Below are 16,370 nucleotides of genomic sequence, written 5' to 3'. Positions count from 1 at the left end.
CGTGTTATTCTCAGTTGTCAGTGATTAGCATGGACTATTATTCAACCAGGATGATTTTACCAATACATGATTTCAGAGCTGTTTGACTTTTCAGGGGCCTTGTGGTCCTGTCCAGGAAGACATTGATTATCTTATTGTTGTAAAGTATTTCCCCTGTGTTTTGTTCTTGTAGTTTCAGGTCTTACATTTTTCTTTGAGGAAGAAATAATCAAGAACTAAAAATACTGTTTAGTTATAAAGATTTGGACCATTTCATGATAAATCAAACAGTACAAAAGGAGTTAGATTACAACATTAATTCCAGTTGTACAAAATAGAATAAGTCTAGTGTGATTTTTTTTTTAAATTCTTATTCCTTTGTCTATTTGGCAAAGAGTGGGATATATCAGAATCATATGGTAGGTAATTTTTTTTAGATTTTTGAATAAGTTACTTACTAATTTTCATAGTGTATGCACTAATTTACATTCCCACCAAGCGTATATGAGTGCTCTTTATTCCACATTCTTGACAGCATTTGCTGTTTTTAGTTATCATCGTGGTTTGTTGGTTTGTTTGAATAATGATCACTCTAGCTGGAACAAAGTAGTATCTCACCACATTTCTCTAATGGCAAAAGATATTTCTTGGATTCTTACAATTCTTTTCCTTTGAGAAGAGTGTTCAGATCATCTGCCATTTTTAAAGTGTTTTATTTTCGGTTAAGGGGCTTTTTTTTTTTAGCACTTTATATATTCTGGATGTTAATGCTTTCTCCGGTGTATGGCCAGTATTTTCTCCCATTAAGTGGGCTTCCTATTAGCTCCGTTGTGTTTGCTATGCAGGAAGTTCGTGGATTTGATGAAATCTCTCCTATTAATATTTGCTTAAGTTTCCTGGGCTTTGTGGTCCTGTCCAGGAAAGCATTGATTATCCTAATGTTTTAAAGTATTTCTTCTTTTTTCTCCTTTTCTTTTTTCTATGAGTCTGTTTTTATGCCAGTACCATGCTGTTCTCTGTTACTGTGGCCTTGTCTTGAAATTAGAGATTTACTGTAATGCTTTTAGTTTTATTTGTTTTACTCAAGATCATTTTGGTTATTGAAAATCTTGAGTTTTAGAATTTTTCCCCAACTTATATGAAAGATGTCATGGATATTTCAATGAAAATTCCTAAAGATCATTTTGGATAGTGTACATACTGTAATTATATTTTTCTTCTAATCTATAAACCTGGGAAGTCTTCAGGTCTTTTTATCTTCAGTTTTCTCTCATCGGTGTTTTGTATTTTTCATTGTAGAGATCTTTTACTTCTCTGTGTACTCATGAGGAGGTATTTTATCTTTTTCTATACTGAGCTGCTTTCATTTCTTCTTTGCAAATGCATAGATGCCTGACTTTTGTATGCTGATTTTACTACTATTTTACTAAATTTCTCCACTCAAATTGTCTTTTAATGGAGTCCTTATATATTCTATGTTTATGAATTCTATAGGAATTTCTACATATAGAATAGTAGCCAGGCGCCGGTGGCTCACACCTGTAATCCTAGCTAATCAGGAGACTGAGATATAAGGATGGTAGTTCAAAGCCAGCCCAGGCACTGCAGTCCATGAGACTCTTACCTCCAGAATTTACCACTAGAAAACTGGAAGGCTCAAGAGGTAGAGCAGGGACAGTGCCCAGGCCCAGAGTTAGAGCCTCTTGACCACCCCCCCCCAAAAGAATAGTATCATCCAAAAAACAAGAGTAATTTCACTATAATTTATTTCTCTTGCCTAACTGCTTTAGCTAAAACTGCTAGTATTTCAATGGAAAAAGAGCAGTGAGAGTGAACATTCCAGTTTTATTCCTGATCTTAGAGGAACTTTGTTTAGCTTTCTATCCACTCAGGATGATTCTAGCTAGCTTTTATTATGTGAGATATAATACTCAATGTATTCTTATTTTCTGCCATCAAGGTATATTGAATTTTAGTGGATGCTTTTATTGATCTATTGATATTTTTTTATCCTTGTTCCATTGATCTGATATATTGCATTCACTGATTTGCATTCTCAAATATATAATCCTAAACAAAGGAAGAGAGTAGGCATCCTTGTATATTTGCCATGAGAATAACTTGATCATGGTGATGATCTTTTAGATATGCTGTTAAATTTGCTAGCATTTTTTTTTTGCCAGTCCTGGGGACTGAACTCTGGGCCTGAGCACTATCCTTGGGTTTTCCTCGAGGTTAGTGCTTTGCCACTTGAGCCACAGCACCAGTTCTGGCTTTTCTATATATGTGGTACCAAGGAATTGAACCCGGGTCTTCCTGCATGCTAGGCAAGCACTCTACCAGTAGGCCAAACTCCCAGCCCCCACTAACATATTTTTTTGAGGATTTTTGCATCAGTAGTGATCAAGACTACTAGCCTACAGTTTCCTTTTTTTGTTGTGTTTTTTGTTATTATGTCCTTTTTAGTTTTCATCACAGCAATGCTGACCTCATGGAATGAGTTTGGATGCATTTTCTCCATTTCATATCTCTGGAATGGATTGAAAAGAATTGATATTAGTTCTTTAAAAACTTTGATAAAATTCAGCTATGAAGCCATCTGGTCCTGACATCTTCTTTGCTAGGAGATTTTTATAACAAATTTAATACCATTATTTCTTATTATTATTTAGTTGTTCTTATAAAGGTGATATACAAGGAATTATAATTATAGGAGTCAGATAATAAGTATATTTCTTTTCGTACAGTGGTTTTCCTTCCCTCACTCTCTCCCAGTGTCTCATTTGATCTTTACCCATCAGTTACATAGTCCACTTTCATCTGTATCGAGTGAGCTCCACTGCTGCACTTTTTCATCCTTTTCCCCTCTGTTTTGCACCTTCCCAAAGATTATAAATATATTACTTGTTTTCTGTGTCCTCTAGATCCATTCTGGCAAGTTGGTTTTTGCCTATTGTCTTCCTAATTTCTTAATTCTTTTTCTTTATCCTCTTGGCTCTGACTAGCTTTTTAATAATCAGTCATCTGAATTAGTTGTCAATCATTTCATTCATTTTGATATTTTCGAAATTTGTTGCTAAAGAGTTATGGTCTTTCCATATTATGTTGTCATACTTTTTGAGTTCCAGCATTGAAATTTGTGTATCTATGGAACCAGCTATCACTACTGCTTTTACAAGCAGGCCTTCCTCACATGCGGTTATTTTCTAAGGATGTGTCATGGGATTGTCAGTTGGTTTTAATAATACGTGGGCATTGTATAACACTGGGTCTCTAAATAGCTTCTTTGGTTGTGATCAGAGAATTTGGATAGCATGTACCATGATGAATTCGGAAACACCCAATGATCTCTATAGGCCAGACAATAGTGGTGACATGAAAGTAGTCCAGGCAGGCTAATGATATGGATGGCTGCACCTACAATGGCAGTGTCCCCCCATCGGGTGACAGAAGTGTCCTCAGTCACTTTAGTTCACATGCTACCCGGTGAACAGTACCACCCCATCAGTGGGTCTCATCCCCAATCCTGACAACAGTATCTGAACACGGCTGAGAGGGGCCAGCAGTGTGAGCATGCTGGTGAGGTGGCAGCAGAAACTATGCTGTCCCACCATTGGGAGCAGCCACTAGTTGGGTGTTCTTTGGAAAGTGGTGTTATAACCTTCTTGAAGTTCAGAGTCATATTATTGTTTCTCTGTGGACTTCCCTCAAATAGATAAGCTACAGAGAATGCTTATATGGACAAAAATGATGTGCTGCTTTCTTGTGTGAAAGCCTGGAAGGGTTTCTTTGGGGAGGTTTTGTTATTTTTTTATTTTATTTTATTTTTGAGTTTGAAGCCACAGAAACACATTTATTTTCAATTTTCATTCTACCTCCAGAGATGTCCCTTAGGTAGCTCAGAAGAACACCAATGGTTCATTTACATCATGTCTTAAAATCACCAATTTTATCCTCAGTGGTGGACTGGACTTCAAAGTGATTTTACAATTATCCTATCAAACAATAAAGATGTGATAATTTAAATGACAGAAATGTATTTTTCATAATTTTGGAGGTGCAAATTCTTTTTCTTTTTCTGGCCAGTCCTAGGGCTTGAATTCAGGTTCTGAGCTATGTCCTTAGGCTTTCTCTTCCACTTGAGCCATTGCACCATTTCCAGTTTTTTTCTAAGCATGTGGTACCAAGGAATTGAACCAGGATCTTCATGCATGCTAGGCAAGCACTCTACCACTAGGCCAGACTCTAGGCCGGTTCAAATTCTTATGTCAATTTGTATGCAAGTATGATTTCTGTTGGGACCTCATCTTGGGTTTTTTTGTTTTTTTTTTAATATATTTTTTGTTGTAATTAATAAAAGGGTTACATGATATTTGCCAGATAGAAGGTGCATTAATTCACATACATTGATACCCTTTCACATGTCTTGGTACCCATTTCCCTCCCCCCACCCCCCACCCCCCCATAGGGAAGGGGGGAAAACCAAGACGGGGGGGTTTTGTTATTGTCATTCTTTTGCGTTTTTTCCCCTTCACCCAACTCACTCTTCCTTACTGTCACTGCTTTCTTTGTGGGATGAATAGTGCTGTACCAGAGTGCTGGCTTAGAATGAGTTGTCCAGATAAGATTCCTGTCATTGTTATTATCTATCCCTGGCACCTGGGCACATCCCTTTCCTCCCTTTTCTGGCATTCTCTAGTGGAAAGCCTACTTGAGGAGTCACTTGTTTTCATGTAAGCTGGGATGGCTGCAGAATCCATTACATTCTATTTATGTAAGGATTATAGGGATCTTTCCCGCTTTCCATACAAGTTGGTGATCTGTGTATGCATAATATGTGCCTGTGTGTGTGTGTGTGTGTGTGTGTGTGTGTGTGTGTGTGTGTGTGTGTGTGTGTGTGTAAAATTGCCTGGGAAGTGCAAGGGATTGATAAACAACATATTTAGATGGAATGAAAGCTCTTTTTCTTTTCTTATTCCAAGACAGAGATCAGACAAGATTTGTGTTGTCTCCTTTGTGAATCTTTGAGGAGAAAAGAATTCACATGTTCAGTCCCTGGCAGCTAGATAGCAGGTCTTTCCAGAAGAGATTGTATAGGAAGGAATTCCACCTCGTAGAGGATGAAGTAAGTTTATCCTTCACAACTGAAATAGACCAGGTCTCCCCTGACTTCTTCCCTCACTCCCTGCCCAGACAGCCCCTCATCTACTCAGTGAAATGCCCCAGAGTGCTGTTAAGGTTCCCACACCCTCATCAAAAAAGAACTCTAAGTAAAACTGCTGGGTGCCAGGGATTAGCCCATATACTGTTTCTAGCCCAGTGAGGTTGAGAGGATATTTAGACTTTTTAATCTGTAGTGCAAATTATTACTGTAGACTGGAATGCCATCTCCTCGGGGCATTAAGCAGAAAGCAAAATAATGAGAGGTCTGCCCTCTGAGTATCCACCAGGGCCTTGTCTTCGCATCAGCTGCCAAAAGCCTCATAATCCTGCAGCCTCTGGCAGCCTGTGGATGCTGCAGATCTGGGTACAACAGCCTGGCCCACCTGCCTCTGGTTAATCAGAATGAACTCCAGGTCACATTCCTCCCCCCCACCCAGGGCAGAGGTTAATGTCACATTAAGGTGACATAGGCCTGGCCTGGCCCCACAGCCCGGGAAGTTGACTGCCTCTCATAAAATAGCTGTGTGAAGACTCTAATTAGAACAACTCATTTTCCAAGAGATTTGACATTCCTGTTACCCCAATTGATGTAAAATAAAATTTAAATTTTGCTTACCCTTGTACTGATGAGAGCAAGAAAAACAGGCCCAGCCCAGCCTCAGAATGTAGCTCTTCTTATTATCCTTTCTCTAAAAGTCACATATGGGTTGGAGAGTGATTAGGAATAGAAGGAGAGGCAGGAATCAATTTAAATTATGCTGAACATGAAAATTGCACATGGCTCCCTAAAACCATGTAGCCCAATAATGGGCCATTTTCTAGTCAGAATTATTCCCACTCCTGGTGATGATATTTGCATGTTTTTCATTTTTTCCCTATATTACCCAGTCTCATCTACCCAGCTCTCTTCTATCTGAAAAATATGTCAACAATGATTGCAATTCATTCAGAGAAACAGGACAAGAACAATGACTTCTCAGAGCCTTGTTGAGTCAAAACTTGTGCTTGGGCACAGGCAGGATGCTCCTTAGAACAGACCACATTATTTTGACCAATGCTTTCAGTACTGCGTAGAATCCCATGCGTGGGCCCAGAAAGGCCTCACTCCTGCTAAGCATAAGCTGCAGAGAGGAACTAGTGAATTGGAGTACTAATGATTGCATGCTTCCTGTCTCATAGAGGGCTTCCTCTGTTCTTCCCCAATTTATGCATTCTTTAGGGACTAATAAACCTGGCTTCCTTCTACATAAATCCTCTGATAAATCCCATAGAGCAGATTTGAATCTGAAATCCATACAATGTGCCACCAGTGCTGGGGGATGTAAGAAGATCCGCCATTCTTGCATGACACCACTACATGTGACCAGCTGCTCATCGGCATTTCTGCACTTCCCAGCAGAGGAGCAGTCATTTGCTTTTCTACAAGCACAAAATATAAACATCTTAAATCTGGGAAGATTCAAGTCCTGCTTTAATTTTATAGCACAAAACTAAGGGGCAAGCTTTTAGTGATGAGAGTAGGTGAATATTTTCAGTGGTGCTTATAAAAGTTTTCCTCCCCCCCAAAAAAACCTTCAATATGTGTATTCTAATGTTCTTAGCAGCCCCGGGTCACAGTCTGTCAATTGCCTAATTGATTATAGTGAATGTGCATTTTAGGTATCATGGTACCTCTAGAATGCATGTGACAGTCAAGGTAACAGCATTCTCCACTTGAATACATAAAGAACCAAGAGGGATGTGCTCATACACCATGAGAGAAGGTGAGCTGGTTTCCAGGATCCCAGTGAGTCCTGGAATAATGTAACAATCTGTCATGTGACGAACCCTTCCTAGAAATCAGAGAACAAAGGAACAGGGTCCAGAAAAAACATCAAGATACATTGCATACATGTGTATATAGAAATGTCATGCAGAAACCCATCTTGTGAGCTGTGAGCTGAGCGCTGGTGGCTCATGCCTGTAATCCTAGCTACTCAGGAGTCTGAGTTCTGAGGATCACAGTTCAAAGCCAGCCTGGGCACAAAAGTCTGTGAGACTCTTATCTCCAATTAACCACCACAACACTGAAAGTAGCATTGTGGCTCAAGTGGTAATGTGCTAGTCTTGAGCTGAAGAGCTCAGGAACAGCTCCCAGGCCCAGAGTTCAAGCCCCATGACTGACAATAAAAAATAAACCCATCTTGTACATCTAATGTATGTATGTAATGTACAAAAAGAAAATGATCTACACTAGAACTCTCAACAAACTTGTAGACTAATTGAGAAAAATGGCACAATACTAAAGTCTTGAGAATCAGATGTGAACTAATAGAGTGCTTAAGAGAGCAAGACAGATACACAGGAGTCAGGGATGAGCCCAGGCTGTTAGGGGCAACATGAGAGGTATGGAATCCTGGAGCCCAGATCATGCCACTGACTTCTTTACTGGATGCATAGGCCAGCAGTTGCCTTCCTCCTGCATTTCTTCCTTGACTGCTCTTTTCACCCTTGTCTTCCTCCATCACTTCTGGATCTTTCTTTCCTTTGAATGTTCCCCTTTTTTCCTCCCTGCTTTCTTGTTTCCTCCCTGCTTCCCCCCCCCCATGACATGCTCCTCTCCCCCACTTCATGACACATCTGTATTGTTTGTCTGTGTTACCTCTTATTGTAAGGTGTGTCTGGCTGGCACTATAATTTGCCTAGGGACAGGGAGAATGAACAAAATTTACATGTACACTAATAGCCTGATGTGAGCTTATCCTGTAGAAGGAAATCTGGATTTGAACTTGGCTTTCAGGATCTCTAGCATTGACACAACCTTTAGTTCCCCAAACAAGAGGGTCCTCCTCCCCCCACCAACTGCCCTTAACCAGTGTAGCTTGCCTGGTGTTGCACGATTCAGAGGTGACCAGGACAATACACTGATGCATATCTGCTTGTAACAGTGTATCTGTGCTGAGAGGCCTGGCTGGTAGCGGGCTTGGGCTAGAGTAAACAGAGCAGAAAATAAATCAAGTACGCATCTTAAAAGTTACCTTATGTTGTTAACAACACACAACTGCCTTGGTTATATACCTGTAGCCTTCTCTCCTTCCTAAAAGAAGTGTGAAAAACAACAATGTTCTGAGAGGAACATAGAAAAGGATTTGAGAAAGCAAGATGACAAGACCTTGCAATAAAGAAGAGAAGGGAAAAAAGTTGAGGTAAATTTTCTGTGGCTAAGCTTGAAAATCCTCAATGTAAAATGTCATACAGGTTATTTTTCCAGGCTAGGACAAAACACCAAACTAACCAGTAAGCACTTTCTCCCGAATGCCTCCCATGACATGAAATGTGAATGCACTTAAGGAAATTTTCTAGAGCAGAGCTGAGAGCCTCATTAACTGAATATTGTGGAGATTTCTTTGAAGTGGTCTCTTCCATGATTATGACATCTCTGTCCATAATATTTACAATTTTTTTCAGGCAGAATCAGACTGTTCCCTTACATTCACAACAGAAATGTAGCTAACTACATCTGAAGAGTAGTTTCCATTGTGCTAATTTCTAGCCTTGTCAAAATGTAATATATGACTTATTGCTATATAAATCTAGCATCATAGGCATTTCAGATCCAGGTCTCACTAGTTGTTAGCTACATGGCCTTGGAAAACTTATTTAATGTCTTTGTATGTTAACATTACCATCTATAAAATGTGTGTGTGTGTGTTATTATATGTACTTAAGGAATTCAGACCAGAAAAGTATTCTAAACTGCACTAGAGACATCTTACTGTACTTACTACTTACATATTGGCTGTTATTTAACACTATGACTTTCCCTACACAAAAGACGTGTCACCCTATTCTGTTTTGCACTGCATGGGTGCATTTTAAAGGGCTTACCCTAAGTCTGGTACTCAGGAATGAGCACCAAGTTCTCAGAGCATTCAGGTTTTTTTCCACTTCCCTGCCTTACAAGTGATAAAATAGGCCCAAAGATGTTAACTGTTTAGTTAACCATAAGGTGGCTAATAGTCACTTCAAGATCTTCTGCGTCTTCATTTTGTTAATCTAGCAAGTGAAGGGTATGCTTGCTTGTTAGTAATCTGAGGAGATAACTCACTTATCCTATGGTCCGGTAGAGGGAAGACTTGGGAGCTTGGCAATCCTTTCCTTATATAAGCCACATTCTGCTTTTTTTTTTTCTTTTTTGTGAGTTATGGGACTTGAACTCTGGGCCTGGACCCTGTCCCTAAGGTCTTCTGCTCAAGCCTAGTGCTCTGCCACTTTGAACCACAGTGCTACTTCCCGTTTCTGGTGGTTAACTGAAGATAAAAGTCTCACAGATTTTTGAAGTTTTGTGCCTGGGCTGGATTTGAACAGAGCTACTAAGACCTCAGCTTCCTGAGGAGCCAGGATTACAGGCCTGAGCCACCAGCGCTGGCCACATTCTGCTTTATGAAAAGGAATATGTTTTTACTGTTACTGTAGAGTTCATATACAGAGAACTGTAGAGTTTATGTACAGAGAGGTTACGGTTGCAAAAGTCAGGTCAGGAATAGATTTCTCTTTCTTTTTCTTATTTTGATTGTGGGACTTGAACTCTGGGCCTGAGTGCGGTCCCTGAGCTCTTCAGCTCAAGGTTGGTACTCTACCACTTGAGCCACAGCACCACTTTCATGAGTACGTTTCTTTTCAAACTATTTCACCCTTTCCCTTGCTCTCTCTCACTTTTTCCCTCTTGTCCCCACCTACAGTTGTAGAGTTTATTTTCCATATAATGTCTGGTGAGTACCACTGCTGTGTGTGTTCACCCATTGTCCTTCCTCACCCTTCCAAAGCTAACAAACAAGACAAAAGGAAAAGACAACAAAAGCAGCAGCACCAATAATAATAAATCTCTTCTTTCTATTTCTTGAAGTTCATTTGGTAAAACATTATTTTATATGGTAATATATATATATATATAGTCATAGTGATTGAGACTTTATGATCTTCTCCTATGAAAATCCTCCTTTGGTCTCACTGTATGACTGTCTAAACACCTATATAACTTATTGTGTCTCAGTGTATTTTCTTCACTATCCAATGTGTTTACTTATAAATTTATAGGCATATTCTAGTTGCCACAAATGAGGGAAACTATGCAACCTGTGTTTCTCCTAATCTATCTTAATTAATTTAATATATTTTTCCAAGTATTTGCATTTTCTAATGAATAATACAATATCATTCTTTCTGATGGAAGCATAGAATTCCATTGTGTATACCATATTTTTGATCCATTCATCCACAGATGGGCATCAGGTCTGATTCCATACCTTGGCAGTGATAAACAATGTGTAATGAACATGGTTGTACTGGTCACTTTAGTGTGGCATTGTTTGTGCTCTATTGGATCAATGTCCAGGAGTGGGATTGCTGGATAATATTCTCAGCAAAGCATTCTCAAGTTGTCCAGTCATTGTTTCTGCCTTGTCACAGGGGAGCTCTGTGTTTAGTCTTTTGAGAAACCTCCATACTACTTTCTAGAGTGATTGAAGTTTAATTCTCAGCAACAGTGTACTAGCATTCCCTTTTGGCCACATCCCTGCCAGCAGCTGCTGTTGTTAGTTTTCTTGATAATGGCTATTCTAACTAAAGAGGCATTCTAGAAGATGTGGAGCCAGCTAGATAATAGAGATGATAAAAGAGAGGATGATAGAGACTAAATGTAATTGAATGTATTATGTTATGTATAAAAGTAGAAGAATGATAACTACAAAAAACAGTTCAAATAGGGTACTAGCTAGTGGGATTAAGACAGTACCCAAGAAGATGATTTTAATCAAAGTACATTTTATACTATATGGCCTTATGTATCAAGATTTTGCTCTATTGCAGATCTCTGCTAGTAGAGCCCAAGGTTTCTACTGATTATGACAAATGAGGGAAACCATTGAGCCTAAGTTCCTTTGAGTCTGGCTTACTTCACTTAATATGATTTTTTCTAAGTCTTTCCATTTCCTAACAAATGGGGCGATGTCATTCTTTCTGACAGCAGCATAGAATTCCATTGTGTACAAATACCACAACTTGTTGATCCACTCATCAACTGAGGGACATCTAGGTTGGTTCCATATCTTTGCTATGGTGAATAGTGCTGCAATGAACATTGTTGTGCTAGTGGATTTAGTATGCCCTTGTTTCTGGATGGCTGGGTAAATGCCAAGTAGTGGAATTGCTGGGTTATAGGGGAGTTCTATGTTTAGCCTTTTGAGGCACTGCCACACTGCTTTCCATAGTGGTTGAACGAGTTTGCACTCCCACCAACAGTGTAGTAGTGATCCCTCCTGGCCACATCCCCTCCAGCATCTGTTATTATTCGTTTTCCTGATCCTGGCCATTCTAACTGGAGTGAGGTGGAATCTTAGAATTGTTTTGATTTGCATTTCTTTTATGACCAGAGATGTTGAGCATTTCTTCATGTGTCTATAGGCCATTTTTGTTTCTTCTTCAGAGAAGATTCTCTTTAAGTCTTTGGCCCATTTTTTAATGGGATGGTTGTTACTTTGGAGATTAGTTTGGGAGTGATTCAATTTTTTGAGTTGTTGATATATTTTAGATATGAGGCCTTTGTCCGTTGTTTGGTTGGTGAAGATCTTCTCCCACTCTGTAGGCTTCCTAATTAATTTAGGATATCGAAACAAAAGCCATATAACGAATGATTGTTGTCCTTAATGTACTATGTTGTCTCTCATCTCCTTTGCTGTCCCTTGGTTATCTCATATTGTTATAGTATCTCACTTTGTTATCTGATATATTGAATTTATTTGTATTTGGTTATTTGAAATTTGATAGGGAAGGGGGGAAAACCTAGACGGGTAGGGGGTGTGTGTGGGGGGAAATGGGTACCAAGACATGTGAAAGGGTATCAATGTACGTGAATTAATGCACCTTCTATCTGGCAAATATCATATAACCCTTTTACTAATTACAATAAAAAATGCAAAAAAATAAAATAAAAAAGTACATTTTATATGCTGTTATGGGAATAATACAATGACTCCCCCTTTGTACAATTAAATTTTGTGCTAATGCTAAGAAGACTTTGGCAACCAGCTACAGGAAAAATGGGTGGTCCTTCTCAGACCCCCATTCCCATCCACCCACCCACAGAGATGGTGTCTTTAAATATTTTTACTCTGGAGAATCTGCTGCTTCTTTCCTTCCTGAGGAATAGCCCAAGGCTTCTTCTCTCCAAGGCTAGTGACATTTATACTGGCAGCTGGAAGCCAGACTGGAGTGGACAAGCTGACCTTGGTCTGCCCGTATTGCCATGGCTAACTGGGAATAGCCCCTGAATTCAACTGTGGATGACCCGGGCTGTCCTCTTGCAGAGGAAGAGCAGGAGTTTGTCCAATGGGGTAATTTAAACATCAGAAAACATAAAGGAAATGGCCTTGCGCATAAATCCAGGACTAAAGTATTTCAAATGCTTACCATAAAGAAATAATATAGGAGGAGATAGATACATTTAACCTGCTTTAAACATAGTAGAGAAACATTGCACCTTACCCTGTGAACATTTAAAATCTTTATGTTTTTATAAGCCAAGTGAAAAATAAACTTAACTGAATAAGAAAAAAGAAACTGCCTGTGGATCAACTGAGCAGAGTTTTACTACAGTATCTCCACTGCTTCATTAGACTACTGTACCAGGCTTCATTGTAGTATTCTATCAGTAGCTTATAGAGAGACAAAGATATTACTTGTGTCAGGCACTATGCTAGTTGATATATATTTATGTGTCACTCTTAAACATGATGAATATATATATGTATATATCTTTTAGCATGTGATGGATATGTGTATATGTTTTAACATGGGCTGCATAACAGTTTTCATATAAATGTAAATAAAATGAAAACTCCTGCTAATATTCAAGTTTCTGCATATATATGCATCACAATTAAGAGTGAGAAATATTGTGACATGTATCACACACACATGTGCACACACACACACACACAGAGGAAGAAAGGAACTAAACATTACAAGTATTAAGTGATCAGCCCAGTGATACACAGCTAGAGGCCTAGCCCAGAGCTAAATCCAAGCCTGTCGGATATAAGCCCCTATTCTTCACCCAAATACGTCTGAACATAAAAATTACCTGGGGTGGTTGTTAAAAATGGATGACAGGGGTTGTCTTCTGTGCTTTCTAGGGAAGCGGTTCTTTTAACAAGTGCCTCGAGTTCCTAATGTTTAGGATGAGCATCCTTTGCCCTGGGCTATCCATCACCACTGCTGACCAGTTTGTAAGGTAGACCAGTGCCCAGGTGCCACAACTCATATTCACACGCTGCCTCCTTTTCCCAGCTCTAGGAAATACATACTCTGTGCATCTCAGCATCAACCCACATGTCTCTCAGCAGTGTGAGATTGAACTCCGGATATGGTGATGGTATTTTGCCCAGTGCCTGAGCCTTTCATCAATCCATTTAGTAGACATTTGTGGTTCTGTTTGGGAATCTTAACAATCCTTTCCACAAGATTTTGTGGGGAAAAGCATAGAATTTATTTCACCTTCTAGGACTGCCTTTATTTAACTGAGTGCTGTATCATAGGCTCAGAAATATTAAATGTATGTGGAATGCCTTGCAAGCAGTTGATTTGATTTTGCTTGCTGTGTCTTCTGAGTGACTCTTAATAGTGTTAAATGAAAAGTATAGACTCTAAAATGATCTCTCTTCAGTGCTACTGCCATGGAAAAGTTACAATAGCTTTGAGGCAGTGAGCATTTATTTCTATGTGCCCAAATCTGTGCTGAGCCAGTAGCTCTCATACCATCCTTTATTAAATGCTATTCCCATTTGCTAAGGCTTAAAGAGACTAATTATCTTTCTAAGGTTCATTTAGCCCATAACAATAGTAGATAGTTGATTCAAACAGAATATCAGACCTCAAATTAGCCACCTTACTGTGAGAACTCCAGGCACACACAGGACTAGGAGGTAAACACAGGCAAAAGAGGGCAGGGTTAGGATAGAAAATTAGGGCTCATTTGTTCTGTATTTAAAACTAAGTGAATGACTGCTATTAAAAAATACTGTTAACAATTTAGAGAAAAAAACGTGAGAAGAAAAATGATACTAAAAATATCAGCGTAGATTTTATGACTAGGGTGTCAAGATTTTTATTGCTTTGGGAGGGGTGGAAGTTTTGTTTTCATTGCTAAACATTCATGGTCTCTGGTTCTTGTGAAAATTAAACAAAGAAGAAAAAAGGTTGAGTAGCAAGAAACCCACTCAAATTGCTCTCTGTTGCTCACACTTAGAGAAGATTTCTGCACTGGTGGGTGAGAAAGAAGGTTTCTCAGGGGAGAGCTGTCCAGGCAGGGCTGTCCTGGGCAGTAGCTGTCCACATGAAGCTGAACCCAACACTGTTTATCTCTTTATTTTAGACAATCTCTGACAGTTTAGAATCATGCTCAGTGTTTCACCCTTCTTCCAAAGGAATTCCCTCCCAGCAGCCACATAGAAAACAAATACATAGAAAATACAACACAGTAGTAGAAAATGTCAGCTTTCTCATGTTCTCATGGTCCACAACTGACTTCCCTTCCTCTCCAATAGATATCTGCCAGCGAAATCGAGATGCTTCTGATGCGGCTACCTCGCATGTTCAAGCAGGAGTTCACTGGTGTGGGGGCAACGCTGGAAAAGAGATGGAAGTTGTGTGCCTTCGAAGGAATTAAAACAACCTAGCTGTGGAAGAGCAGGGATCTCTGAAAGTGGACAGAGCCTGAAGGCAGCTAGGGTTGGGAGCCAGGGAGCAGGACAGATAGGATGGACCGTGGAAGGACTTAGGCAGAGCCAGCAGGACCTCACTTTACTTACATCTGTGGCAGTTCTCTTGTGAGTGGAAATGTCATTGTGTACCAATCCCTTACACTAAGCAAAAGCTTCATACTGTGACAGCTCTGTTTCCTACAAAAACCAAACAATGATCCCACACTCATAACGATGGCAGAAATCTTAAAATAGGCCACATTTGAGAATAGCTCACCTAGCAAAATATTTAAAGTTAATGAGGGAGTAGCCATGGTGGTTGCTAGGCTACTGAGTTGTAAATGTAATGTATAGCCTACATCATTAAATGACATTTTCCTGGCAGTCTTTCTGTTTTAGTTAAAAAACAACAATAAAAACAACAAAAAAATAATAATTCTGCAGTGATGAAAAATCATACCAAAAGAAAACTTGAATATGTATCTGAAAAGTTATTGTATTTTCTACGTTAAGTTATATGCTGTTTCCAGGGACTTTTGCCTTATTGAAGAGGCAGAAACAATGATTGGACAACTTGAGAACGCTTTACCGAGAATATTATTTTTCTAATGTAACAATTCTCCATCCTCAGTTCTTTTAACATGGACTGCATAACAGTTTTCATAAAAATGTAAATAAAGGGAAAACTCGTGCTGCTGTCTTGTACGTGGTATGTGATATTCAGGTTTCTGCATCAAAATAAACATTCAGCAAATATTCCTGTTACAACTTTTATAGGAAAGACATTAATTTTTTTCAATAAATATGACTTCTGCCATATCGGTTTTGCTAGTATTCTTTGATATATTTTTCTTCCTCCTTAAGAAATTGTTTTCTCATGTTCAGTTCCACTTCATAGCTTACAATTTTAAAATTATTAAAACTGAGTGACAAGAAGAGGCAAAACAGTGTTTCAAAAGGAATGTATATCAGCATAATATACTCAGAAAAATTCAACATCATTCCTCTGATAGCCTTACTAAAAACTACGTGACCTTGTTTGGTGTCATGAGAGAGTATTGGACAAGCCCCAAGTTTATGAAAATCGCAAAATTAACCAGGATTCTTCAATAAATAATGTCTTCGGTAATGTCAAGGTGACAGAAGGCAAAGACTGAGAAATTGTCATAGAATGGAAAGTTAGATTAAATTCTGAGACAGAAAAGGACATTGGTGGAAAGAGTTTTCCACAATTACATCATGGAAGCTGGGTGCCAGTATCTCAGCCTATAATCCTAGCTGCCCAAAAGGCTGTGATCTGAGAATCCTGTTTGAAGCCAGCCTGAGGGACTCTTATCTTCAGTTAATTGAAGTATTTTTTAAAAGCTGAAAGGAGTATGGTTCAAGTGGTAGAACACCAGCCTTGAACAAAAAAGTCAAGTGAGAAGGGCCCTAAACTCAAGCCCCCGTACTGGACAAAAAACATATGAAAGTACCAATATCAGAGATTGT

The 16,370-nt window shown here is 39.1% G+C and overlaps 1 protein-coding gene across 3 annotated transcripts in view; it reads left to right on the top strand.

Annotated features, from left to right (window-relative positions):
• The window catches only part of Enox1 (ecto-NOX disulfide-thiol exchanger 1), a 515,583-nt gene extending 499,885 nt beyond the window's left edge, over positions 1–15,698 (top strand). For all 3 annotated transcript variants that reach the window (XM_090342091.1, XM_090342088.1, XM_090342090.1), the window contains one exon: positions 14,724–15,698. In XM_090342091.1, coding sequence (XP_090198217.1) covers positions 14,724–14,855 — 132 coding nt within the window. In that variant the 3' untranslated portion in view covers positions 14,856–15,698. The remainder of the gene's footprint in view (positions 1–14,723) is intronic.
• Positions 15,699–16,370: the final 672 nt, after the last annotated feature.

This window comes from Megascapheus bottae, chromosome 11 (genome assembly GCF_031878675.1).
Source record: "Megascapheus bottae isolate mThoBot1 chromosome 11, mThoBot2.hap1, whole genome shotgun sequence".
Classification (NCBI taxonomy): Eukaryota; Metazoa; Chordata; class Mammalia; order Rodentia; family Geomyidae; genus Megascapheus; species Megascapheus bottae.
The sequence above is the reverse complement of the archived record's forward strand: the minus strand, read 5'-3'. Positions and strand labels throughout refer to the sequence as shown.